This window comes from Helicoverpa zea, chromosome 3 (assembly GCF_022581195.2).
Source record: "Helicoverpa zea isolate HzStark_Cry1AcR chromosome 3, ilHelZeax1.1, whole genome shotgun sequence".
In the NCBI taxonomy this organism is placed as follows: domain Eukaryota; kingdom Metazoa; phylum Arthropoda; class Insecta; order Lepidoptera; family Noctuidae; genus Helicoverpa; species Helicoverpa zea.
In genome coordinates this window covers 12,729,812-12,756,902 of record NC_061454.1, presented here as the reverse complement: position 1 = coordinate 12,756,902, position 27,091 = coordinate 12,729,812, and the positions used below count along the sequence as shown (strand labels likewise).

General features: G+C 36.3%; 1 protein-coding gene across 2 annotated transcripts in view; it reads left to right on the top strand.

The window, feature by feature from the left end:
- LOC124645790 (leucine-rich repeat-containing protein let-4-like) overlaps window positions 1-27,091 on the top strand; it is a 243,403-nt gene that overhangs the window by 117,905 nt on the left and 98,407 nt on the right. For both annotated transcript variants that reach the window (XM_047185688.1, XM_047185687.1), the window contains exon 4: window positions 16,146-16,199. In XM_047185688.1, the coding sequence (XP_047041644.1) occupies window positions 16,146-16,199 (54 nt within the window). The remainder of the gene's footprint in view (window positions 1-16,145; window positions 16,200-27,091) is intronic.

Below are 27,091 nucleotides of genomic sequence, written 5' to 3'. Positions count from 1 at the left end.
TTAAAAAAACTACAAAAATGGCATATCATTAAAATACCTGCGGAACCTTACGTCACACGCATTTCACCAGAACATTCGAGACACTCGAGCCAGGATACAACTACCCACTTTATTGGTACATGCTGTCTCAAGCACAGCTTGTTTATAGTAAGACTAGGCGCGCCCCGCGGCGCCGCCCGGATCCCTTTACAACTCATTGTAGAACTGCTAAGAGGAGATTTGTGTTTGTAGCTGGGGAATCAAATAAAATATACACTTGAGTCGGGTTGTAGTTAAATGAGAGGAATTATTGTAGCTCAGATTAAGGATTGAGTGGGTAAGGTATAAAATAGGTATAAGGTTAATTCTTAACGGGTTCTTTACTAATATGGAGTGTAAGGGCCAGGCCACAACAGTGCGTTGCGGCGTCGCATCGCAAAAATCAACGACGCATATCATATTAATCGCATAGCTGTGCAATGTTGTTTTTGCGATGCGACGCCGCAACGCACTGTTGTGGCCTGGCCCTAACTGTAAGGAAAGATTTTATGTAATAAACCAAGAATAGCTGTTATGAAAGGCTTAGTAATAAAGTTTAGTATGCTAAAAGCTTAAGCTTAATTTTCACAATCGTGGTAACAAATAAAAAAAACCCTAATGAACGATTCTGTCCGAAAGGTGACGTCACAAATAACACATTTGCTATCGGAAAACCAAATGTATTTTTGTAGGTAAATATAATTCTATCATCCGTTACCTAAAATGCCAACATATCGACGGCAAACAAACCAAAAGACAATTCTACTAACCAGGAAAAGATCTCAAACGAAGATAACATTTTAATGGTTCATTAAACAGCTCCGTAACTCTCGAAACATCCAGAGAAAGTCGATATTTGCCTATAGGTCATATTTATGGGAAACACTATGGAAGTATGTGTGATGGACACCTGCTGTTTTCTGAGAAAATATTTACTTTACGGGTATTGCGGATTATGTTACATGGTTAAATAAATCTGCGTATCTATCAAATGCTACTTAGCTGTTTCTTGCGGTTTAGTGTAAGTAGTTTTGCAACAGTGAAAGAATTTTCCATGTCAGTTGACTAGTTACAGAGCCTTTAGAATACAAAAAATCCTCTTTATGAAACTAGTGTAGTAATCAAGCCATTTTATTTACAATCCTATATAACCCTAAAACACATCTCCAACCAAACAAGCAATTACGTCGGCGACTCTTGCGCACTTTGCACGACACTACGTGCATTTACATAATCAGATGTTTTCATCGCAGCGGTAGGGTTAACTCAACTATTATGACTACTGCAAATGACATGTTCGCTTTTGTTCCGCGTTTGTATACTGTTGTCTCGTGGGTCTGTTTGTCGAGGTTCGTGTATTTATTTATATGAAGGAGGATTTATAAGGGGAGGTCTTTTATCTAAACTAAAAAGATCTATATCTTTTATAAATGAAATCTCAAAGGTTCATCCTCAATTTTAGGTGACGCTGAAAAAATGATTACGGCATCCCAATATAATACTTACCTTACCTAAGCCCCGAAAAGCTACTACAATTCCCTTTAGTGCTTGTCAGCGGTTCTCCATTCGTCCGATAAATCCGATTATTTTCCTAATCAGGCCTCCGGGTGGCACCGAACAAAATCACGGGCCATCTACGTCGATGCAAATGTGGCCGTACCACGAATACTCCAAAGCGAATGGAACCATGCCAACTGTTTAAATATTTGATTTTATCTTACAGACTATTTGATTTCATTTGATTTGAGATTCAGTCAAAGACTACGAATTTTGCTAGTTAAGATTGTCTTTTGTGTTAGTGCCAAATTAGTTGGAAGCTGGACTTGACTGTCGCGTTACGCTTCATCGAGCAACTCTTATGCAATTTGTCCCACGTGCTGTAATATCAGTTCAGTTGTTCTACATTCAATATCTGTAAGATTGAAACAGGCATCGTTGTCGCTTTTATCGTCCATTTGCAATACAGTAAATACACTATTACTGTTAGGAATATTATACCAGTTATCGCTCGCTAGCCTGTCGCCTACGGACTAGTAGCGATTTGTCTGGTTCCTACAACTAAATGTTGTTCAATAAGACTTGATTTACTAGTTAGTACTGATATTGGTCCGTTATCGTTAATCTCTTGAAAGTGGAGCTATCAAACATTGCTCAATTATAGTATACAATGAACAATCTTCATTTTGATTATGTTCTAAACTTTGAATAAATTACAAGAAAAAAGTATCGGATTAAAAAAAGAAACACGATACTGGTGTTGTATCGAAACCACTTAATCGAGTGCCATTACACTCGACGAACAACTATTTATGGAAAACGATGATGATGATTCTTTTCAATATATCGACGATAAGTTCGGTGCGTTCTCGTTTCAGTCCAACACTCGTTGTCCCAACGACTGTCGCACGCCGTTTGGACCCAAATGAGTTTAGAAATCGGCCAAATTCTGCGGGTTGATTATTTCGGAACGGTATAAAATGACCCAAATAAAAATTTATGTTATTGCAAATATGGAAAGAGGTTGGGTTTGTGTTTGAAATGTTTTTGCTTCTGCCAATCGATTTTAGGCTAAGCGAATTCGGTTAGTTTATTCAACTGTGGGTTATCTGTAAAGTCTAGCGAATCGACCTATTATATTAGATCTAAGTTTAGACATTTATTAACACTTGCTCGTCAATGTTATTTGATATTAATAGCTTAACAGTTATTTGAGTGGTTTAAAAGCGTTACAGTAAAGCATTATGAATTGAAAATAATATTTCGTCTAACGTCTATATAACGATGTTACGTAAATAACTGAAGGTACAAGTTCGAAAAAGGCAGAAAAAAACTGAAAGGAAAAAATTCAAAGCACACTAACGATGCTAAATATCTAGACAACTTTTTAGCATATCCAGAGGGCTACATACATCATACGTTTTTTCTGCTGTCGTCTTTTTAGGCAACTGAAACGAAATATTGGTCCCAATTACGAAAACATGTCCAATAAAGTTCGAATGATGAAAACAGTCGTAATCGTGCGCTTTTTCGTCACAAAAAGAATCGGAAACTTTTATCTACAAACACTCAGACTCGATAGTTTTATATCCAGTGTCGCGATGACATCTCGGCAGTTTGAAAAATTGCAAAATTCCTAACAATGTATTGGAAATAGGGAGGTGATACGATAAACAAAAACATCGATATGTCAGTTACGCTCTGACGTTAATTCTATTTTCGTCTGTAAAAAGGAATCCTTACATCGCTAAATAATATAAATCTGAAATTTCCTTCGAAGAAGATAGACCTTAAGGTATTTTACGACGCCTCGTATTATCTTTCTCAATTTTACTATGTCTGACGAGAATCCCAATAACTTTCTAAACGTAAAATGCGAGGGAGACGTTGCTTTAAGTCACAGGTTTCGCAAACGAACCGTGCAAGAATTGTGAATTTATCGACTAAGTTTATCGACTAGTTAGTACGTGGGCATCACTATCGGTGAAGGTCGCGTTGATTTATAGTGACGTGCAACATGAGTAATCGATACCGGTGTCTCGATTCGATCGGCTGACAGGTTTTGTTTGAATCTTTGAATATTTTATCGTTTTATTTACTGTCGTTTTAAATTCTGAATATAATTTCGCTATGTGGTCCTGCCACACGAGGTTTCGTTGAATATTTATAAATTATAAATATGTTTCGAAAAGGGAATTAGTATTGACTCGCAAAGATTTATGACACGAAATAATTTTATTTCGAATATAAATTGACTCCATAGGGTTAGGGTTTCCTTGTCAAACAACAGTATACTATTTCTATCCATTCGCTGTACCCGATCTTTGAACCACAATAGCAATCAAACAAAACAAACAACTAAGACCGCCAAATAAAAAGCGTCTTAGCCACACCAACTAAGTGGCTACTATCCTCAAACGTCGGTAACCCAAGTCAAGACGGGATTTATGGATTAGTTTGGTAACCAACCATTATACCCCACTTAGCCGGGGGCCGGCAGAGCAGGGGCTTATTCCACGTCTTGCACAATAGCTTCGAGAACCCAGCTTTTGAGATTAGTTGCGAAGCACAGACTTTATCATCAGTAGCCGTGTTTTGAGATGCCTGACTTTCGCTAGCCGTTATATTATGTTCTTAATTAAATTTTACTAAGCTAAGGATCGCTGTTTGTGCCGCGAGGGAGATACGGTTCATGAGTCGTGGTTTGTTATAGTGGCGAATCTATCGATAGTTCCGTCTTAATACGGGACATCACTAGAGCTATAAATAAAAACTTTATTGTTGAGTTGTATCCATTTAAATTCATACAAAGCCAGATATATTTGACAGGGACGCTACAAAGTTTCGAAAAGCCTAGGCGTAATTTATACCGTACCAAGTTGTACGTGAATCCCGCCATATACTGTGCACTATCAAACAGCTGTGCCCTTACAAACATGACGTATCACATAATACAAAGGTGACTAAACACAGGTGTGAATTACTCGCATAACTCAGGGCTACGTGATCTTTGTAGTTTCTGCTTTAGAACACCCTGTAATGTTAGTAATAATTCGCCCTGTATAAATAGCAGTCATACCATGTTATCTGTGGGACGTGTTTAGCTAAAAGAGTTGCACTATAATGTACGAGAAGGATGTTCTTGTCCCGGGGTGACATCGGGAAAAACGGAACGTAATTATTTAAACTTGTTTTTATGAGTCCGGGATTTTATGCGGGAATAGTGAGGTGAAATGTGTTTTAATGTAACTGGAAAATGTTTGTGCTGTATGAATTTTGCTTTTAAATATGAACTGTGATTGCAGTGTAGTTGTAAGCGCATTTATTAAAATACAGGATATATTGTACTTTTTTTTTAATATAACGTTCCCGTTATTGCGCTTGCTGTTATTAAATTCAAGAAGATTCTAGCATATAATAACATTTCGACAAGGCCTTTCATTTTGAGATATTACTTACTACATGACTTTTATAAGATAGAAAAAATCTTATGCATACAATATACAAAAAAATGCTGTATATTCGTCTTAATATAAGTAAAAATTGATAATTTAGTTTTATACAACTCAAAAATATTACACAGTTACATGATAAGTGAAGATTTTCAGAAAATTCCAACAACAAATACTACAAATTGCCTCAGAATTTCATACAATCGTTCATTCCTCAGTGACATGTGAATGAATGACGTGAACGAACGAATGAACTTATCGACAGCTTATCTGCTCCCGAGAGTTGTGTAAATAATATACCGAAGTAATAGTTCAGTAAATAGTTCTACCGAAATAGCTTTTTAATACAAAGAGTATTAGAAATTTTTCGTTTCGAGTTTTATTTTCTTGCAATATTTTAGACTTTTTCTATTTATGGACGCCTAAATCTATGTTATTGGGGTTTAGTTTAACGAAATAGATTTTTCTGATGAAGAGAATAGCTGTAGTTCTAAGTAAAACATAACTGTTCTATCTTCGCACTCTTGTAATGGAAAAAGCTTTTGAAATAGCTAGCAAAAAAAAAGATAGTAAACAAACTTGTTGAAGATTTTTCAACTTGCTAATGCTAATTTTTAAAAGCAATTCATTAACAACACAATTTCTAAACAGCCATTTAACCTTTAGAACACAAAGTTCAATTCTTATAAAAGAAATCGTGATCAATTATGAAGATTTTTCTAACAAATTAAAGTATTAAGTCTTCGTATGTCGGCGACATCTTGTCCGCCCACTATACTCATAAATGCCATTGCTATGCACGTTTAACAATCGTAATATATTCCTCAACTACGAATATATTATATCTTCATTAGGTTTTATTGTGTTACCAACTCATTAGTATAATTTATTGTGAACAACGTTTAGTCAACCACACGCTACTTTTGCTGTTAACTCATCATCCACACATTTATTATTTTATTCTCCCTAGCTTTATCTCTCCTTTATTACGACAATGTTTAGCGAATATATTAAAATATCCAACGATACAGGATTATGGAAATGAACAAGTAATATTTATGTCTGAGCTTGACCAAACAAACTGCTTTTCTGTTACGTTTTTCTAGCGTTAGTAAAACATTACTGTTTTCATTTCCAATTATTTTAGGTCGAACGTGACATGAATTTATTGCTTTTTCGTTCACTATAAACTACTTAAAGCCGTGTTCTATTTAACATGCAATCACGGTGATACAGCAAGTCAACACACATATTAAGCTCACAGTGAAAGAATCATCGAAAACGGTCGAAAGCTTTTCGAGATTTCCACAAACAAACTCTCGGCGCGTACATACGGAAATATTTGACTAAAAGGTTCTTGTCATCGATGAAAATAATCTGTATATTTTCTTATAATAAAACAAGCTCAAGCGCGGGAGAACCGAAAAAACACATTAAGAACATTCTAGCGATTGAATAGATCAATAAAAAGAAAACGGAGAAAGGAAAATATTATGCAAAGGAAAAACTCGGTGAAATAAAGTGAAGTGAGGCGCGCGACTGAATACACCCGTACGAACGAAAAGTTCGGTTATTTTGATTTATATTTGGCGTGCACTTGCGATTAGGAACGCGGAATATATTTCGTGCTCGAATTAGGATCCCGATTTCCACGAAGCCAATATTACTATGAAATGCTCGCAAAATAAACACACCACGAGGATTATCTACCAACGTTATACGTATCCCAGAAAGTTATTATTACACGTGTTTCCTCTGATGATTTAATATCGAACTAATCCCGTTATTACTTTATGAAACATGCAAATTTTTAACCATTAACGTAATAGCTTTATGTTTGAGAATGGTACAGCTGAGCGCTGAATATTTAACGAGTAAAAATTCTTGCGACTTAAAGTCGCGGTACATGCGAGTGTGGCTGGTATCAGATCGCCCGGTCCCGGGTGAGTTTTCACCTGCCTGACAATTTTAATATAATAATATTTTCCTTGCGCCATCTCACTCGCAATATTAAAGTGGAGCCCGCCATCCCGCGGCACGGTTTTTATTCAAATTACGATAATGCTTTGTGGCTTTTATAATGAGTTCCCTCTAGTTCGTTATTTTTATGAATTACAACGTCTTTCGGAGGTAAATTGTGGTTTGACATTTCCAGCTTAAACATATTTGTTGGTGAATGAGGCTTTTTTGATTTATAATGAGTGTTTTTTTTTAATATTGGGTGTCCTTTTGGTAGGTTTCGTTTGAATTTTCGACAAATACCAAGTAAATCCAATTTTGAAATCAAATTCTGATAGCACAACAAAGCCGGTACGTACATATTGCTCCAAAACACGATGTTTATTTTGCAGTGCAATTCGTATTATTACACTGTGCGCTAAAACTGAGCAAATAGGATGAGATAATACTGCTGCTTCCGTTTCCGGAATTTTTAATTTACGCGCCGATACGATGTACCAATATCCGGGCATCGTTCACCGAATCGATTGAACCTAGATTTTTATTACGCGAACAAAAAACATCGCAACACTTTTTACGATATTCATAAATTAAAGCGTTGGTTATTTTTCGCCCATTCTCCTTCGCAAAATGGCGAACTCTTTGAGTAGCGATAAACATTAATGTACAATGAAAATTTAATTCCACCAAACCATTTAACGGTTTAAATAAAACCGCAATGTAGATATAATTATGAGTAGGAACCACTAAAGCCGAGGAAAATCACATTGTGTCTTTCATTATTGTGTGTTTATTGCGATATTTCTCAATGAACTTAATGTTCAGGTCGTAAAACAGTTACTCACGAAAGTAGTAAAGTTCCTGGAGAAATCATGTACAATGTGGTGAGACGATGAAGTGTGGGCACGTCTTTAGAATAAACTATGTAACTACAACAAAGTTAAGTATTCCGAATGGGTCTTAAACGAGAAAATCTCTTCAACAAAGAGGTAAGGCGTTGACTAGGAAGGCTTGTTTTGTAGTAAATAATATTTCATACTTCTACAATGTAGAAAATGAAAATATACTTAAGTATTTACAAAGATTTAAAAATATCTAACAATGCTGTCAGACGTAGTGGTAACGCCTCAATCCTTCTCATTGTGAGAAGAAGCCTGTGCTAGTTACCGCGGCCCTGGTACATAAAGGGCTTAAGAAGGAACATAGTGGATTTTAGTCAGTAAGAGTCTTACACTGCATCACGCTGCACCCACAACGGGTACATTTAATGATATCCCATCAAGAAAAAGAGGAGGCCTGTGTCTAGCAGAGGGACGATAAAAAGGCTGATGTGATGATTACATATTGCTATCAAGTTACCTATGCAGAAGAAACAGTAACGAAATAACTCAATACAGCATTTACTTGCACACCACAATAAACCTATTTCCCCTTAGCCATACTTTATGAACAAGCGAAAAACCTTTCGTTTTGCAATAGCAATTCCTGTAAGGCTTCAAAAGAGATCGCACCGTGATATCCTGATCTTATCATTACAATGGACGCTGCCCACAAGATCCTTTAGCCTACGCGTACACTGCAAACTTTTAGTTGGCCGATAGTTCGTTGGGCTCATAAATCAGTATGAAGATGAATGGTAGTACGAATATTAGGTACAAAGATCCGGTGTTTAGCCGGTATCAGACCGAGAGAGAACTTTGATTGGTGTCAAGATTTTGTTTTAAAAAATCATCGGGCCAACTATCGGTCGACTGTTTAGTCTGCACTGTGTGGGTACCTATGCTATATAAGGTACCTATACTATAACTATATTTATAGTTACATGCAATACTGATGACAGCTATCAAAGGTAGCCATTACTCGAGTAGGCAGAAAAAGAATGAACAATAGAGCTTGATGTAGTGGGCGCAGACACAGTACTGTTTTGAATTCTTCGTTGTTTTACTATGAGAATACAATATTAAATAGTCTAAGATGAGCTTCGTAAATCTGTTTTTCGACGTCTCCATTTTAACGATTCTGTTAAACATTATCCGCCTTACCACAAAAACTTTTAAACGTCAGTTTATGCCTTGTCTAAAAAAATGTCAAATTATGACGTTGACATATGGTTCATTTTGCAGCCAAAATTTTATTAGACAAGTGTAAAACAGGGTTTAAAGTTTTTGTAGTAAGGCCATATGTACTTACTACCACCACGGTATATGTGCGTATTTAAATGACCTATACAAAGGACAGAATTTGGACATTAGCCTTACAAATAATGTCAGATTACTATCTCTAGTAAGAAAATCTAGGAGTAGATAGGTTATCGAATCCACAGTTAGTTTACGGTGATATTCTACATGCTACCTAAAAATAAAATTCACCAACTTACCATACTGATTTTCGATCCACTATCACCCATAGAATCGGAACCAATAACGTTGTCGTTCGATGTTATGCAGAGTTCACATCAGCCGAATGCGATGTCGAACGCAGATCGAACGCTCTCGAACATTCCCGAATATTCGCACTTGACGGGTTGTGTGCGAAATAGCATAATGGAGGAATCAGTCGGGACGACGTGCTAGGATAAACTGGAACAGGTAAGAGGAATATTCGTGGGCGAATGCATTTTCAAAAAGGAATGTAAAATGTAGAATTCGGTTGCGGGAGATGAGTGAAAGATTCGTGGAAAAAGAAACAATAGCTTGTTTTGTGATGTTTCGAGATTTGGTTAGTATGTTGTTAACCAAACTTTTTTGAAACAATTAATTTTTATTTAGATTTTGTATGGAATACTTTCGGCCGGTACCTACGTGCTATTCTACGTAATAAATGAAGAACCAATCGACGGATTTTGTTTGAACTTGACATAAACCACTAAATATGAAAAAAATATATATATAGAAGAGAAATAGAAGATAAGCTGGATACTTAAATTGAGCAAAAATAAACCACATTTGCATTGTTATAGCAAACTTAAATACAGACAAAACCAACTGTTTGTGAAGTCGTAAACACATGCAAGTTGCAATACGTCTTAGAATATTATTCAAACAGTGCTGAAAGCCAGTCGTTTGGCTATTTAAAGTCTAAGGAGCATAAGTGCCGGTAATAAACTAAGACAACTGTAAATCAAGAAGCACTGTTCTCGTCACACAAGATTACGACACAAACAAACAAACAAGTTGAGGTGTTCAGAAATAGAAGTGTAGAAGATGAGTGTGTGTTTATGTTAAGGATATGTTATTTCCTGTATTTATTTGTAAAGTGGTAACTTAGTGCAGTTTATTACGAAATTTTGAGAAAAACATTTCAAGTTATGCTTTCTAAGGGAAGCGGGTGCAACCGCGGGAAATCGCTAGTAAATTACACTTATTTGCAAATTCGTTGAATCACAGACTTAAGCCCAAGTTAAACCAAACATAAACGTTGCCCAAAAACATAAACGTCCGTTTTTCTTAAAACAACTATCATTTGTAAGTTGAACGTGAAAAAAACAAATTAAAAAACAATTGTTTTAAGAAAACGACATTTAAGTTGGGCCTTAGCACATATGTAGTATTACCTCTTGTATACATAAAACAACATCTCATCGACATCTTGTATCATAAAACAATAGAAAATCAATTGTGTCTCGCTTATATCAAAATCTGTACAGCATACTAGGGGTTAATCTCTTACATAGATCTCGTGCAGACTATACTTAGATCGAGGTCAAGTGCGGATGGGGCTGACCGCTTAATAACTACCCCACTGAGTCTGCCTCACCACACAGGTACTCCTCATATTTACCGATTAAATTCATAACTCTATCATGCTAGAACTTCTATCAAGAGTTCCTTTTCTTCATTCAATATCATACAAGGACTAACTGTATAAAGCCGAATTTTTATGGAAAAAAATGAAAAAAATGGAACGCGCTAATCTCAAGAAGTGCTGAACCAATTTAATAAATTATTTCAGTGTTAGATGTCCCATTTTGCGAGAAAGGCTACAAACTTAGCCTACTTTTTTTGCAGGTAGCTATCATTACAAAATTAACAAATAAATCACCAAAAATCAGTCCCCATTGCACCCTTTCACGATCGCAAATCACCCCCACCCGTTTTATCGCACCTCGCAATAGGTGCTCCCATTTGCACGCCAGTAATCTGAACTAGAAAACCCCCAAAATTGGGGTACGCTTGCAATCTTGCAACACAAACGTATGTTAGATCGTGTCAGTAGCATTAGTGGGGGATATTTATAGCCGGGTATCGAACCTGTGCTAATCCGGAGCGCACCGGATTGCACCGGATTGCATACGCAGTGGGTGACATACTGCCGCGGCACGCCTGATTGCCTGGTCGATTTTGTGACGATTCTAGAAAACGTTACATCGGTGATATTTTCAGTAGAACTTAAAAGCGTTTAAAATTGCAATTGTTAAAGGATAAATTAAATGTCTACTGAAAATATTTGAGAATAAGGCGATTACAAGAACGCAGTTAAGTTATAGGGACTATGACACCTTTCACACGCGGTCGGTAGCCAAAGCACAAAGTGAGCTACTAACTGATAAGCTTGTGTTATAGGCATAACACAACACATATTAAAACACCCAGGCCTACACACACTACATACAGCTGACCACACAAATGTTGAAGGTATCGGAAATCAAACCCTAGACCTTCCAACGGCATTCTAGCTTGGTGACCATTGCGCCAACTAGGCCAACATTTAGGCAGAAACAGTACCAATGATTAACCCTCTATTGTAGTAAAACAAACAGTTGAAATGAACATGTAGGCAAAGAATAGCCGGACAGTCCCTAAGGCTCTCCTTTGCTGTCCCACCGCAGGGCATAGACATTTAGTACAGAGACGAACAGGCTTTAACCACGCTTGCTTTAGTTTCTAGACGTTTCTTTAGGCGTTTAGGTTTCTTAGAGTTGTAGTATAATAATTTAAGATTAACTAGCTTTTTGAGGTGGCGGTTAAATGACTTGAGATGTTACCTAGAGGGCTCAAGAGTAATTAAACAGGTTTTAGGTATATATTTTAAAACTAAAGAACTTGTTTTATATGAAAGGACTAATCTCAGAATGTACTGATCCGATTTGAGTGCGTGAAGTAATTCCCACGGGACGCTGGCATAGCCTACTTTGTTATAGGAGTCAGTTATTAAAACTTGCTAGGAATCAGAGAGCAGTACTTTTACACAAGAAACTCGGAAGATCAGAAATCTGTCAATCGGTACCCGCGTAAAGATGTCGGCTGGCCATTACCGCGCTTTGTGCGCTCTCCATTGTTCGCTGCCAATTAGACGCAAGTTCTCGCCACCGCACCTTCAGCGCCCGCTCAAAGCGCTATTATCGCTTAATAGATTTTACCTCAGCGCTTAACGCTTTGTCTCCCGATGCCAACATAACCGGCAAGAGTTTCAACCCCACAAATAATTTTAGTTTCGCGGCAATCGCGACCAACGTGGCGGTGTTAGGGTTAAACTTTCAGCATTAAAGTTTACCTTTAAAGATTTAGATTCAGAACTAGCTTCAATAGAATTAGCATGAAATCTGTTGTTGATCTTAGTTAATTAAAACTTTATTTTAAGTTGCATAAACTTGCTAGTTTAAAGTACGAATCTTATGCTACTTATAAGTTTTGATATTAATTAATCTTTAAAATCCGTAATTAAAACTTTAAAGCTTTAAGTTAGATCTTAGAATACAAATATATCAGTCCTGTTATAATAGAGGTCGTACAGAAACAACACTACAATTTCAACGCCACTAAAAAACCGAACATCACAAACAACAAAAGCAAGGTACAATTAAATTTCACCTCTGGCAACTCTAAAATGCGGGAGTGGAGGATGCCACAATAGCACATGGCAACACTGAGATCATTTTTCACCGTCGCGTCGGAAGGAATACGTGTTTGTGTGGACTGACGGCTCCAAAATATAAATCAGGCATAATGGTAACTGAACAAAGCGCTTTTGAATTCACACTTGCCAGTTTTTGGGGATCCGTGGGAAAAAACTCATTTGTTACTGTCAACATTATGAATATTGTTTACTGTAAACAATTTATACGTCTCTTTTTTGGCCACTTAACCTTTTAGGTCAATGGTCTTCTGAATCTTCAAGAAATGTTTATCAAAATGGAGACAACTCGGTGCCTTTAAATTGACAATTCTAGGTAAAAAATAAAACTATTTACCTTATAAAAAATGTTGGTATAAAAGAGGTTTACATTATAACTTAAAAGCCTCATCGCTGTCGACTGGGAACGTAAAAAAAAAATTGCCTCATAATTATACATAGGTTAGTTAGTCCTACTCTCTAAATATTTCTCTCACCAACATTTCAACATTTCTTCAAGTTCACTATAAAATTGCATAATATTCGTTCGTCTGCTATATTGGAGCAATTTCAAAGTCATCACACAAATTGTGCTGCGCACCGATATTTTCTAACTGCATTCGATTCGTCAGATTTTTGCGATCGATTTCGCAATAACTTTGATGATATATCGATACCAATGCAGGTTTCACTTTTTTTGTTACTTTGGCTGTTAATGCCAATTGGTCATTTTGAGGGCAAATTTCTAAGTTGTATAACATTTTTGTGCAAACGACTTCAAACTAATTGATATTTAAATGACAACTGATATTCGCTTGTTGTTTTATTTATCTGGTATTGACAGAATCAAAAATTGTTTACGATACATTTTGTATTGTAGTAAAAGTTCAAATATTTTGAGCAGACAATCTTTGAGAAGAAAAACAAAGCTTAAATACTGGCTAAAGTCTTGAAAGGAGTTTTAAAGTGAAACAACAATATCGTCCGATTTCTTCAAGAATCTACGGAACCTTTTAGTAAAAGTCACTTCCGAAAGCCGTCATTCTATCTAACAACGAGTGCACTAATTACACGGTGGATATTTTTCTCAACCTTGTCTCTAATGAACGAACGAACAAATGAGCGAATGAATGGAATGTTTAGCCGTGTTTATTTAGAAACTCTTTGTTTAAATACAGAATGAATGAGTGAATGGCAATGTCGTTCGTTCTCGTTTGGAATAAACGTGAAATATGAACTGCTTTTTTATAATGTTTTGTTCAGTTTGTAATGTAGCATTTTGGCGAGTTACAAAAGATTTTGAAGGTATTAAATGACAGTATGAATAGGATAATTTGTACTTACAATTGTACTGAGAATACTAGTACAATTGGTAATGTAGGTTAAACTGTGCTTGGAATTTATTGCAGTTCATCAAAAACTAAGTTTGTTTAAACTGCTGGCTACTTGCAAGTCTCAAATAATAAATAACTAATTACACAATAATGAAGACACCTGCACAAAAAAACACACAAAAAAGCAATTAGTATTCATAAAAAAACTCACTCATATTCGAGTAGCAACAGGAATGAATTCAACGGACGGACGCAACAACAAACTTTTTCCTCAATTGACTTTTCCTGGCAGCGAAAAATATCAGATACACCAGTTTTCACCACTCACAAACCCGCACCGAATAATTGATAAAAAAGGCGAAAAAGCTGTGCAGCCATATCTGACGTAACAACGGAGTATCTACGTCGCTATTATTAAAATTCCCGTGTCCGTCAAACTACAAAGCTATTTATCTATTAAAAACGGTATAAAAGCCACAGACACGTTCATGTGTCCACACGCTGCGCAAAAAGTATCCCAAAAAAAGTGCAAAAAGGTGTCGACACGTTCGCGGGACAGGCCCAGCCGTGAAATATGGCCACCCCGGACACTCCCGAACGCGTGGATACCCCATAATTTATTTATAACCATGTACACTGTTAATGGATATATTTTTTTAATGATTTTAATACAGGGTTAGGGTGACATGATTATACGAGCAATAAAGGAACAATTTTATTCGTATGGGCTTTTGGACAAATTAGATTTCATTTATTCGGATCAGGGGATTAATTGTGACATTTTCTGAGACAAAGGATTTTTGTAACGGGTTTGTAAATATGATTAAATGATTAAACCTCTGTTTGTTCAAATCACATACAAACAAAATTTTACTGGACTTATTTTTTGTCAGTTAGCTTACGTTATTAAATGTATCTGTTAATTGTATGGTTTACAATGCAGAGTCGAAACAGAACTATAAATAAACGTTATGTATTTGCAATTAATAATGCAAAAACACTCGACACACTTTATCCGAAATAAATGTAATATCTCAGCTACTTACTCCCAAACATTATGTTTATTGACATATTCTACCAATCTCCATAAAGTGTAACACAAATAACTAAGAACACTTATTCCCAAAAAAATCCCTTTACTTCCACTGCCTTTAACTTATTTTAACGATAAAAGGCCCACGTTTTGTTTGCACACCCTGTAGGTACATTCGACCAAAAAAATTTGCTCTCTCAAATAAAAGAACACTCTTATTTTTTCCTTCGAATTTCTATATTGTACGTTTTTCCTTGCGAGACGTAAGTTAATAAATTACTTTCACATGTTACAACGTCTCGACAAAGCCCAGGTGTTACAGTTTCAGACCATTGGTCTGACAAAGCAGACCTTTGCCTTCCATTTCTTTCCATTGACAAATTCTACCCCTGATTGAGAAAGGGTTGATGGTGCTTGTTACGTTTTTGTGTTCAATTTTTTTTTTAGTTTAAGAAAAAAATTGACACGATTGTAATGTGTTAGTTGGTTTCCTGTACGATTGATTTAAATAAATTAGTATTGAATTATAGCTTACTTACAGTTTTCACTCACGTCCAGTGGGATCTACTCCTCGTAGCGGGATACATTTTAGCCTATATTACTCGGGAACGGCTTTCCAATAGTGAAAGAATTTTCCAACGCGGTTCAGTAGTTTCGGAGCTTTTCGAGTACAAACAAACAAACAAAAAGTGATGCTTTATTATATTAGTGTCGATGTAGGTTTACTAATTCATGGTCACTATGATATAATATTCTTCGTTCTATCTACAATGTTTCTATCACACACGTGTTCTCGCCTACACATGTGCAGTGTTTGCTTTTATGTAAATTATTTACATAAACTTACTTTAACCCACTGTATCCTTGAGAAGAATATTTTACACGCTTGAGGTGCAACTTGTAATCAGTTTTTTCAAATCAAACCACTATTAATACTCTTAGTTCGACAAGGGTGCAAACTGCAGCTATATATACACTGAAATATTACCCATTAACTAATGTTTTTTTATATTGTTACAGAGCCCTGACTCAAGTACACACAACTGCAACGACACATGTAATTACATGTCAACGGTAAGTTAATTCTTCAAAAAAATACTGCTTTTATTTCTTTGAAGAAATTCACAGTTACTGTTAACAAGAAACTTATATCATAATTTGCTATGATACTTCCGACTATCTGCTTGGATAGACACCATGTTATGTTGGTAGTAAAAAATCATCCAAATTGTTCCACCTCCGTAATCTCTTCAACTCAGCTCTGCTTGAGCGCATAGTTTTTGACAGATGGCTTTTTGTTTTACGACCTTCGCGAAAGGTTCCCATTTTCTACAAAGACCTTCGCATAAAACTAGAATGTCCAATATCGCGCCATCTGCCGTCCAATGATCCCCAAAATATCACTCAAAGAGCACGAATTACGGGCTCTACTTTGCTTTATTCGCGTCAAGTGCGAAGGAGACAGTTTTCATAAAGCCCCGCCTAGAGGAATGCCTAAGAATAAAATTCCCAGTTTACGAGTGATGCGGAATGTATCGGATCCTCCCCCAGCGTACCTCGCGCTCCTAGCGAACTAATTACGCGAGACGACTCCGTTCGCACAGGACGCGAAAAACATTCAGCCTTTTATTTTTGTATTTGAACAAATTTGTCAATTACTTTTGAAGAGGGTCTACTTCGCTTTGAAGACTAAAGAGAAATACATAAATTAGACTTCTCTTTTGTTTCAAAAGGACAAAAGTTTAAAATCTTGTTTAGATCATTTTTGTGCGGGTTTCTTTCCTTCGGTTGCGCTAAAATTGCCATTTGGCTTTTTGTTGTGTTGTAAATCGTAGGGGCTTATTTTTTAATCCCCCTCCCTAAGCGAGCATGCGCTGATTCACCTCGCTGGCCTCACCTCGGACCGCAAATAATAAAACGTCTAAAACAAAGGGAATAAAAGAAAGTCCCGAATAATATTTACGCGGGTACCCCCGTCCGACGGAAACAGAATGTTGGACTTAAATTTTCGGGGTTTTTCCCGGTTTTTCGGACAAACTTTGGGGACTTTTCCTTCCTGACTTTGTAACGAGAGTTTCGGACCACGATTTTAAGTTCGCGCCGCGGTTTCCTCTTGTCTTTTGTTTGAATTTATGTATTATAATAACCCCGGTAGGATATTATGAACAAGGTAAACTGATTTGGAAACATTCTCTTTTGTTGTTATTTTTGTAATGGCCGCCCAGAGTTCGCGCATTTCCATTTGGCGAAACGATCAAACCCGGCGGAATTAAAAAATATCGTTACCATTTCGTTTCAATTCGCTCGGGGAATTCTTTGAAAAACTCGGCATTGGAGTGAATTCGTGCTATTACTAATGTTACCCCACCTTCATTGTACAATACCCACTTAGTGGCATTGAATAATTCATAGTATCGGCAGCCAACAATAGGCAAAACAAACAAACAAGCAGAGAAAGCCTTCGGCACTGTGGCATGTTTGTTTCGGCACTCCCCCGCACCCAGCACGCCGCACCCCGCCGCCCCCGGTGCATGTTACCTCTTCCGCTTTTAGAGGGCGCATCTGGAATACGCTTTTAACGACAAATTCATGAGACCCCCCTGATATGTTGGCGCGATAATAAATATGAGCTTAGTGCTCCCATCCATAATTCAGTTTGCGAAAATTCACGACTGCACAGCAATGTTATGTCGGCTTTAATTTTTAATTTATTTCAGTTTGTTAAAGTGAAAAGTGACAAAATTAAGTGCACCGACTTTGCCTTGAAACACTGTTTGAGAAGTTTTGTGAATAATGAATGAATGAATAGCATTATAAGACGAGCGTTTCAAAGTGTTAATAAAGAAAGACGGGACGCATTACGTAGCGCGTACTTTGAAATTGGGTCGTGTAATCAGTCAGGATGTTGGCAGGCACTTACTGGTTTGTATTGGCTGACCATTTTTCTGTTGAAATAGAGTAGTTTTAAATCGTACAAAAGTGTAATGGAAGCGAGGGAAATACAAAAGCATGGAGTACAAACAAACGTACGAACCCTTCGATAGAATTGAGTCAGCCTGGTAATCCGAGAGTTGTGAGTACATAGCGGGGACACGAGTACACGACTGAGTCTCAGCTAAAAGCTGTTTGCAAATAAATAGCTGCTTTTAAAAGCTATAGTTTTTCTCTCGTTGTTGCAAGAATAGAGGTTTTAAGTGATCGAAGACACATGTCTTCTGTTTTATAGTTGTGTGTTTGCTGTTAGTGCTTTCTGTTACGCGGTGTCCTGCGTGAGCGACGAACGCGACGCGACGCGACGCTGCGAACGCGACGAACGCGATCAACTCAAAGGAATTCCCTAAATGCGGCCTATGTGACAGTCTGCGGCGAGACGCGACGTAACGCGTACTTGTTTTGAGGGCGACCAGACGCGACACCGCGAACTATTCAGAAGCGTTGATTGTTGTGGGACAAAAAAAACATAAATATTAAAGAAATCGTTTATTAGTACAAACAAGTTGGAAGATTGTTGCTGTCTGTACTTTAAATATGAACTTTCAAGCAAAATTGTAACACAACTTCTCCATGATTTGAGAAGTAATGACCAAAATCACGTAGGACATCTGTCGCGTATAGCATCGCGTCGCATTACGTCGCGTCGTGTTGCGTCGCGTCGCGTCGCGTTCGTCGCTCACGCAGGACACCGCGTTACAAGTTTTATTTATTTTGAACGTAACATTTAACCGCTTTAGCAATTCATGCAATGATCTAAAATAAATAAAGTGGATGTTATCAATCAAATGCACGACATCATTAAAACAAGACTTACCATTTTAAACTTTTCATTAATTCTTTTTCAACGTCCCCTAACTTCACTCAAAAAATTCAGTTGAACTACACAGCTTACTTCCAAACAATTAAACCGTACATATCAATTACAATTCACCGTCATTTTTCCCGAACAGTTTTAATCACCGAACACCATAACTGTCCCGTGAGATAACTTTAATTACAATCTGGTCATAAATTAAGTGAACAAATTGCTTTGCGATAACATCTCTTTATCTTAACATTTTTGTTAACCCGTCACAGAGGTTCATATATCAAGCAGATTACAACCCCTATTTGGGTAAACCATTTTGGGTTCTGTAGGTTTTAATTGAAAAACGGTTTGTAAAGATACCGGGACTGGACAGGAGTGACAATGTATGTAAATCATCGAATGGTGTATATGAAACTCCACATAGTAATAAGTTTCACCAAATAGTCGATAGGTATGCAAATGTACTAGAGCTATATCCAGTAGATTTTACTTGAGACTTATTCCAAGACCGATCGAAAAAGTTGTGGCTGATAAACAAAAAAATTGTCCAACCAAACTTTTATCTAAAGCACATTTTAAGCCAGCACAAAACGACGTTATTCAAGATAATCGAATGATTCCAAAGTCGGTTTTTGTAAACGATACGGATCCCAAAGAAATTTGACCGAACTTCGTGCCTGCCTTAACTTACCCGGAGCCATATAACTCTGAAAAATCGTTAGTCATTCATTACGTTATAACCCTGGCCTAAATTAAGTAGGGAGATAGGAGCCCCTAAGTCTAAAAGTCACGGATACTTTGCAAACAGGTATCGATCACCTAGGACAGTATCTAATTTACACTTTTGTTGGGCCGTGTGACTTTACCAAAAAATCGGCAAGCAAAATCGAGTTGCAAGATTGCGAATCGAATGTTACATACTTGGCTAAAATGATATGCATGTGTGCAAACCATCCCTCAATATCAATAAGCATAAATCAGCTATAACACCTCACATTCTCAAACTCAGCAAAAATAGCGAAAAATACTTCCAAAATATAACTGAAGAACCGATTCGTCTGTCTCAAATTGTCCATAAAAGCGATATCGAGTCACCCTCGTGTTGTCCCCTTCGGAAGGTCGTAACTAACGAACGAATGGCTTTCAAATGAGGGCCGGGAGCTAAGACACGGTAGACCGAGAGGGGACCGCACATCTGTCAGACCCTCCCTTCAAAAGGCTAGTTTAATAGAACTCTTCGGCCCTTCTGATAGCCTGGTAGCTAGCGGAGCGCACTAACAGTAACCTTTGACCCCTCGCTTTTTAAATCTTTACAGGATTTTTAAAGTGAGATACGGTGCAGTTAGCTGGAAAAGCATGGCTTTATTTTATGAAATCCTGGTAGAAATATTTTATATTTAGTTTTTAACTTATAACTTGGAAGGCTAGTTTATTCCTCTTTAAATCCAATTGAAAGGCGCAACTTTAAAATAAATGTACACTTTTTGATTTCATCAAAAGTTATTTATTACCTAAACTATTATATGTTTCCTCCAAATTATAATGTAGAAAGAACCAGTGATCATTACCTTTTTCAATACTAATCTTGTATCCAAGTTTGTAACATACTTTTGTTTGTGACTCGTGAAATAATATAAAAACTTGAAAAGCCAAACTTAAAATGGCCGACCTTGGTTGTCTAGACTCCATCTTAGGCTAGACTTACTAAATTGTAACATTAGCAGATCCAGTAGTACATTACATTATTTATTCTGACTAATATCCCTTACATAACTAATACGTAATTATTAGTATTGCTTATACATATAAATTGGATTATTTCAGCGAACCTAGTGTATTGCTTATTAACATAAGCAATTTGATATAATTTGGCTCGTTTGTCAGGTTAAATGACGCTATTAATTTTCAAGACTACACGCTAATGTCCTATTGCTTTATTCTTTATCTTTTAGTTATTTTTCCCTGAAGAGCTTTATTTATCTCGCATCTTCAAAAAGAACTTATACCTTGCTATCTCCTAGAAACAATTGTTTCACTGTAACACCCAGACAGACACAGGATTTATTTAAAACACCTTGGTAAAGATTTCTCTACCATCCAAGTAAGCCCAACCCTTCTATCGTCTTATCTCAAAACTAAGATCATCGTATCGATAAAATCATTACGGTCTGAACACCCTTTTTGCGCAGTTTTTAGGAAAAAAACCCGGTCCCTACGAGCGTAAATTATATGTTTATAACATGCACATTATAGCGTACAAAGGGTCGAAATGGGGAGTCTCTCAGACTCCCCAGGCGTTAATTTTCGCCCGTATTTGTGCAGTCCCGTATTGGCTTAGATTCTTTGCTCTTTAGAGTGGGGCAAGTTGTTACTGTAGGCTGGATTTGTTTCTTTAAAATGGACAAAATTCTTTTATTAAGCACAGTTAAATGTCTAAACTATGGAAAAAATTTGGTTTAACACCGAGTCTTCATGAAAATATTACATACCTGTTTAAAAAGAGTGTCTATTCTTCTCCTTGTGACCAACACTTTGGAACCGTGCAACTACTGTGACGTTTCATAAGACCCTGCAAAGACATATTTGAAATAAAAATATTTGACTTTAACTGGTATAACAATCCAGCTAGTAATTAATTATATAAGCTCTATCAGTAATCTTAGGGGCACTAGAAAGTAAGTGACATTGTGTACAAGTAGGTACAAAACTATAAGACGAAAACTTTCACAATATGTACCAACAATGTAACAATGTCTTAATCCCAGATAACGTTCACACAAAACTTTATAATAATGACAACTTTCTGTAGAAGTTTTAATAACAATAATATCTAATACCCGAGTATAACGTGAAGAAGAAGTTAGGCATAGACAAGAACTTTTGTTCAAGAGCAAAGAACACAATTATTAAGGAAACGAAAAGGTTTTATTCGACATAGCTATTCTACCGCGGTTTCACCCGCGTCCCATGGAAACTACTTTCTGTCCTTGGCTAAAATATAGCCTATGTTACTCGGGAAGAGTGTAGCGCCCCAACAGTGAAAGAATTTTTCAAATCGGTGTACTAGTTTAGGAGCCTTCAGGGTACAAACCAAAAAACAATGTATTCCTTTTTGTTATATTACTGTATAGTCTGTTTTTTAATCTCGTAGACTAAATTGACACTTGCAAAATGTCAAACTTCCAAACAATTTTGCTAGCTCTGTGGTGCAGTGTTGTACTTACGATACCGGTTCGTTGAATCGTAACTTTTTATCTATAATAGACGAATTTAATATTCATTCAAAGTTTTATATTTAAAATTCACGTACGTACACATGGCTGTACGACGTGCTACAAACTGCCAGGGATATCTGACCACGCAAAGCCATGCGTAATCATCAAGGATAAGCCCATTATTTCAGGATGACTTATTGTAAAAAGTTACGATTCAACGAACCGGTATCGTAAGTACAACACTGCACCACAGAGCTAGCAAAATTATTTGGAAGTTTGACATTTTGCAAGTGTCAATTTAGTCTACGAGATTAAAAAACAGACTATAGATTAACATAGACAAGCTGAACATTATAATCCTTTCCAGCTAGCATATTCCATAGTTGAAAAAATATAACTAAAAAAAAAGAACACAGCTCAAAGTTACCCAGCTTTGAAGTTAACATAATTTAAACTAAATTAAATACAAAAAAAGCCGTGAAGCCACAACTAACAGACTGTCGGTTAATTATATTTTAATCGCCAGTTTACACAGTCGGGGTCTTTGATCGGGCTGTTATTGTAATACCACGTGCACGAACACACGTGCGTAGAGTAAACACCGGTTTCACGATAAATAATCGAGCGGCGTTGGGTAATCGAGTTATGAATCGAGTCGATCGGTTTTTTTGGCGCGATAGGGATGTAATTGATGTTGCGAAAATAGAAGTGTGTGTATTTTTGGGGTAGGTTTATTGCTTTAAAATTAATGCTTGTTAAGATCATCTTAAATATTATTTAATAATTACTATATTTCCACTAGGCTCTTGTAACAAATATATGGTAAATACATACTATAACTTTCCGAAAAAATGTGGGAATGCGAGCGTATCTGGTAGCACTGACAGTTTAATCGAATATAGCATCCAAACTTTGCAACTGGCTGAATGACTGTCAAAGCATTGCCAGAAAAAAACAAACTAAAAAAAACGTTCGCACAGAAATGAAGCGAAAAATTCAAAAAACGCCAAGTTCCCGCCAGTTTTACACGAAAGGTTTTTATCGATGGCATCGCTGATTGCTTTTGAATATTTTACTGATCAAACGAATTACGTATTCACGTCATAACCGAAGTAAATATTTGATGATTCTCTATCTTACCGAGTTATTAACAATATTGTTTGTTTGACGAGTCTACGGCAAATACGAGTGGCTTGTATTGTGCCATTGTGCCAGTGTTAATATCATATGACCTGATTTATAAGGTCAGAATATTAGTGGCAAAAAGTCACCTTAACAGTTAACACGAACAATTCTGTATCTGCTACATTGTACAAGTAATTTTTATTGTCCTTTTAGCTACATAGGCTTAGCTTTTATCAGAATTTATGTTCGAATTTCGAAATGCGAATTCAGATTTCCAACGTTCGAATACACGCTAGACAGAAGCAGAATATGCTCATTAAAATTCCATTCAGTCTAATGTTGCAGTTGTATCCGAACGTACATGTGGTGTAGGAAGTTATCAAAATGTAATTAGAGAATATACAATAGATTTGCTAAGCTGAGATATCGTACAAATCTTATAGTAAGTCTAATGGCGTATTGTGTAATTGAACTTGAACTAATGGTTCGTTGTTGCATAATGTTCCTTCATTTTCTTTCGTGTTACATACTTATTTTGTAGAATGTAGAATAAACTTCGAAGTTAGATCAATACAAATAACAATAATTTTACCAAATAACGTACAATCGTGACAGCCATTAAAAATGTAAGATCTAGAACAAATCGTGTGCTACAAGTATAATGGGTATCCGTAAAAAGGTTGAAATATTCACGAAACTTCGTGAGTTGAACACAATCTTTTTGTAAATCGTATCGGGGTTATGCGGTTAATATAATGTTAATGAATTCCGTTTCCAATGTTAATTTTGGGTCGATCCGTAATAAAGTACCTTAAATTTTATAGCTAAAGCGGCCTGTTTAAATATGCATCAAAGCTTATTTGAAAATAGTTGGGTTAATTATTTTGGTACGTTACTATTATTTAGTTAGGAAATGAAATACTTATTTTTAAAAGGTTTGGGTTAGTTAAGTTTTCCTTTTTTATTTATTAGCCGACTTCCCAAAAAGGAGGAGGTTATCAATTCGGCCGGTATGTTTTTTTTTTTTTTTTTTTCTATGTATGTACATCGATTACTCCGAGGTTTATGGACCGATTTACGTGATTCTTTTTTTTTTCGACTCGGAATAGCTGCCAGTTGGTCCCATAGTCATCAGGTCAGGATCTGATGATGGAAACCCTGAGAAATCGAGGGCAACCTTCGAAAATTGTAGGCATACATAGGGTAAAAACTTGATACTCAGGTGTACGCCTAAAAGCACTATTCAACAGTGAAGATTTGGAGCTGATCTGATGATGGAAACCAGAGAGGGTCGAGGGAACTCGACAACTGAATATGTAAACTACCTCGTGTTTGGGCTTAAATTATTTGTATTGACAAGACCTTTGCAACAGTGAAGGTTTGAAGCTGACCTGATGATGGAGACCAGAGAAAGTCGAGGGAACTCGACAACTGAATATGTAAAATACCTCGTATTTGGACTTATATTCTTTGTATTGATGAGAACTTCCCACTTGTATGGATAGTGACAACTATACGTATCACTGAAAAGCTTTAAATAAAAAACTTTTTTACAAAAAAATTAAACCGACTTCCCAAAACACTAAAAAGCAAAAAAAAAAACTATTTTTAGGTGCATCGGCATAGAAGTCTGGTGGCAAAATTAACTTAGTAACATCCATTAGACACCGAATTCTAGGCCGATGCACCTAAAAATAGTTTTTTTTTTTTGCTTTTTAGTGTTTTGGGAAGTCGGTTTAATTTTTTTGTTGAAAATCAGATAATATTTATTTAACTCTTTCTTAACGTAAAAAAAACTTGTATTACATACAAAACTTAACAACAATAAGTATTACAATTTTATTTCTTTTATTAAATAATGCAAAGGCACGGGACACACCCCCATTCAGCCACTCGCAATTCCATAGATTAAACTGTCAATTTTAGTCTTGTATTTCTGTTCTTTTTTTTTGTCATTTAAGGAACCCTTCGTTACGCGCAAACTGCCAGTAATTTAGGGATCCGCAGCTGCGTGTGTATGTTGATTGTGTTTCAAGAGCACTTGCAATGTTATCAAACAAGCCCTTTTTATATAGATTAGGAGAATAAACGAATTCTATTTACCGTAAAAAAGGTATATATTTGCTCTTTTATTTCTTAAAGCTTTTTGAGAACGCTTTCATTTTCGATAACTGTTAATTTCAAACAATAAGACCATCTAACAAGAACCACGCGACGTAACCTTAAACGAGCGTAACTCTTTACCATTTTAAATGCTAACGATACCTGCCACGATAAATTCCTTGAGGCGTCCCTTTATTTTTGTTTAGACAATCGGGAGTAGCAATTAGCACGGAACCTGCCGCGGGACTTTCATTACATTAATCCCGGACATAAATTGCGGCCGGAAATAAATTAAGTCGCGACTTAAACCGAGCACTTAGCACCGGAATTAACCGACGCTTAATTGAAACTAGACGAGTATAAAAAGCCTCACTGTTGCAGCTGATAAGCGAGCTGGTAATCCTCTTCTAAACAAAGGATTTAACTTTAGTTCCCGACCGGTTGTAGGCCGGTGTTAAAATATTCAACTGTGTTGTTTTTAACTTTGATTACAAGTTCTGACGTAATCTCCAAATTGTTTTTTTAAGATGAAAATCTTTTGCAGTGAAAGTTGTAAAGATTGTTGCTTTAATCTGACGATTAATGTTGATGAAATTATTAGGGTACTTTTTTTTAAACCAATATTTAGCTTAATGTTTACCCACTATTGTCAATAAGTCAATATTCAGGTTAATACTTTGTCGACAATACAGACAATAAATACAGCCGTTGTGACGTTTCTTAATTGTAAGTGTGTCAAATGACAACTGTACCATGTAAATATTAAATGAGGTTAAATATTTGCACCATCCACATTTCCTGCTACTATTTTGGTTTAATTTAAACAGTGTTGATAATGTCAATATTTGTGAATCGGTCTATATCAAGCAAAATATTTGTCGACACATCTGCTAGGCTGGTCATGTTGCTTTCAATTCTAACCGTTTCGCACAATAATAGCATCAATTTCACACAAGCCCCCCACGGGACCCGAGGGACCCTAAACTAATATTCTATAGGATCAATACCGCCTGACAAAGTCACTGCGTGCGGACCTATTGTGAATATTCCGCCATGTTGTTAGTTTTCACACGATGCGTCAACAGCACTATTGTTAATATATTTTCGTAACAAGTAATAAAAGAAAATTAATGTTGGAAATAATATTCACGTAATTCCACATACATTATTAATGATCGCGCCTTCTATGAAAGGGATCTTGATAATCCTCCCTGAATCTGTATTACGGAGGCGGAATAAAGAAGTTAAATAAATATTCGTCATAATATATTTTGCTCATAAAATACATATTTATGCTTAATACATTTTAATATTGTTGCTTTATACTATCAGTCTTCAGAGGGATTTCATTATAAAATGAGATTTCTGTTTAAACGTAAAAAAGGTATATGTCTGTTTATGATTGTACATTTTTTTGAAATAATAATTTGTAAATCAAATACACAATATTTTATTACATCTACCTTTTATTTGTGATATAACATTATATAATCAAAATGTATATTCATTTACATCAACATTGAAATACTATTCATTTCAAAATCAGTTCATCTAAAAGTAGAAAATACCTCGTTTTTACCTAAAAGTAAAACAATCGATCACTCTGATTATCCTCTCTGTATACTTCTCAAGACCAGCCCCTTAGGACTGGCTTCAAGCAAGGGCGAGGGTCTTAAACAATACTAGTACTCTGCTCGAAGGTCATCTGTTCTCCAAGTGGG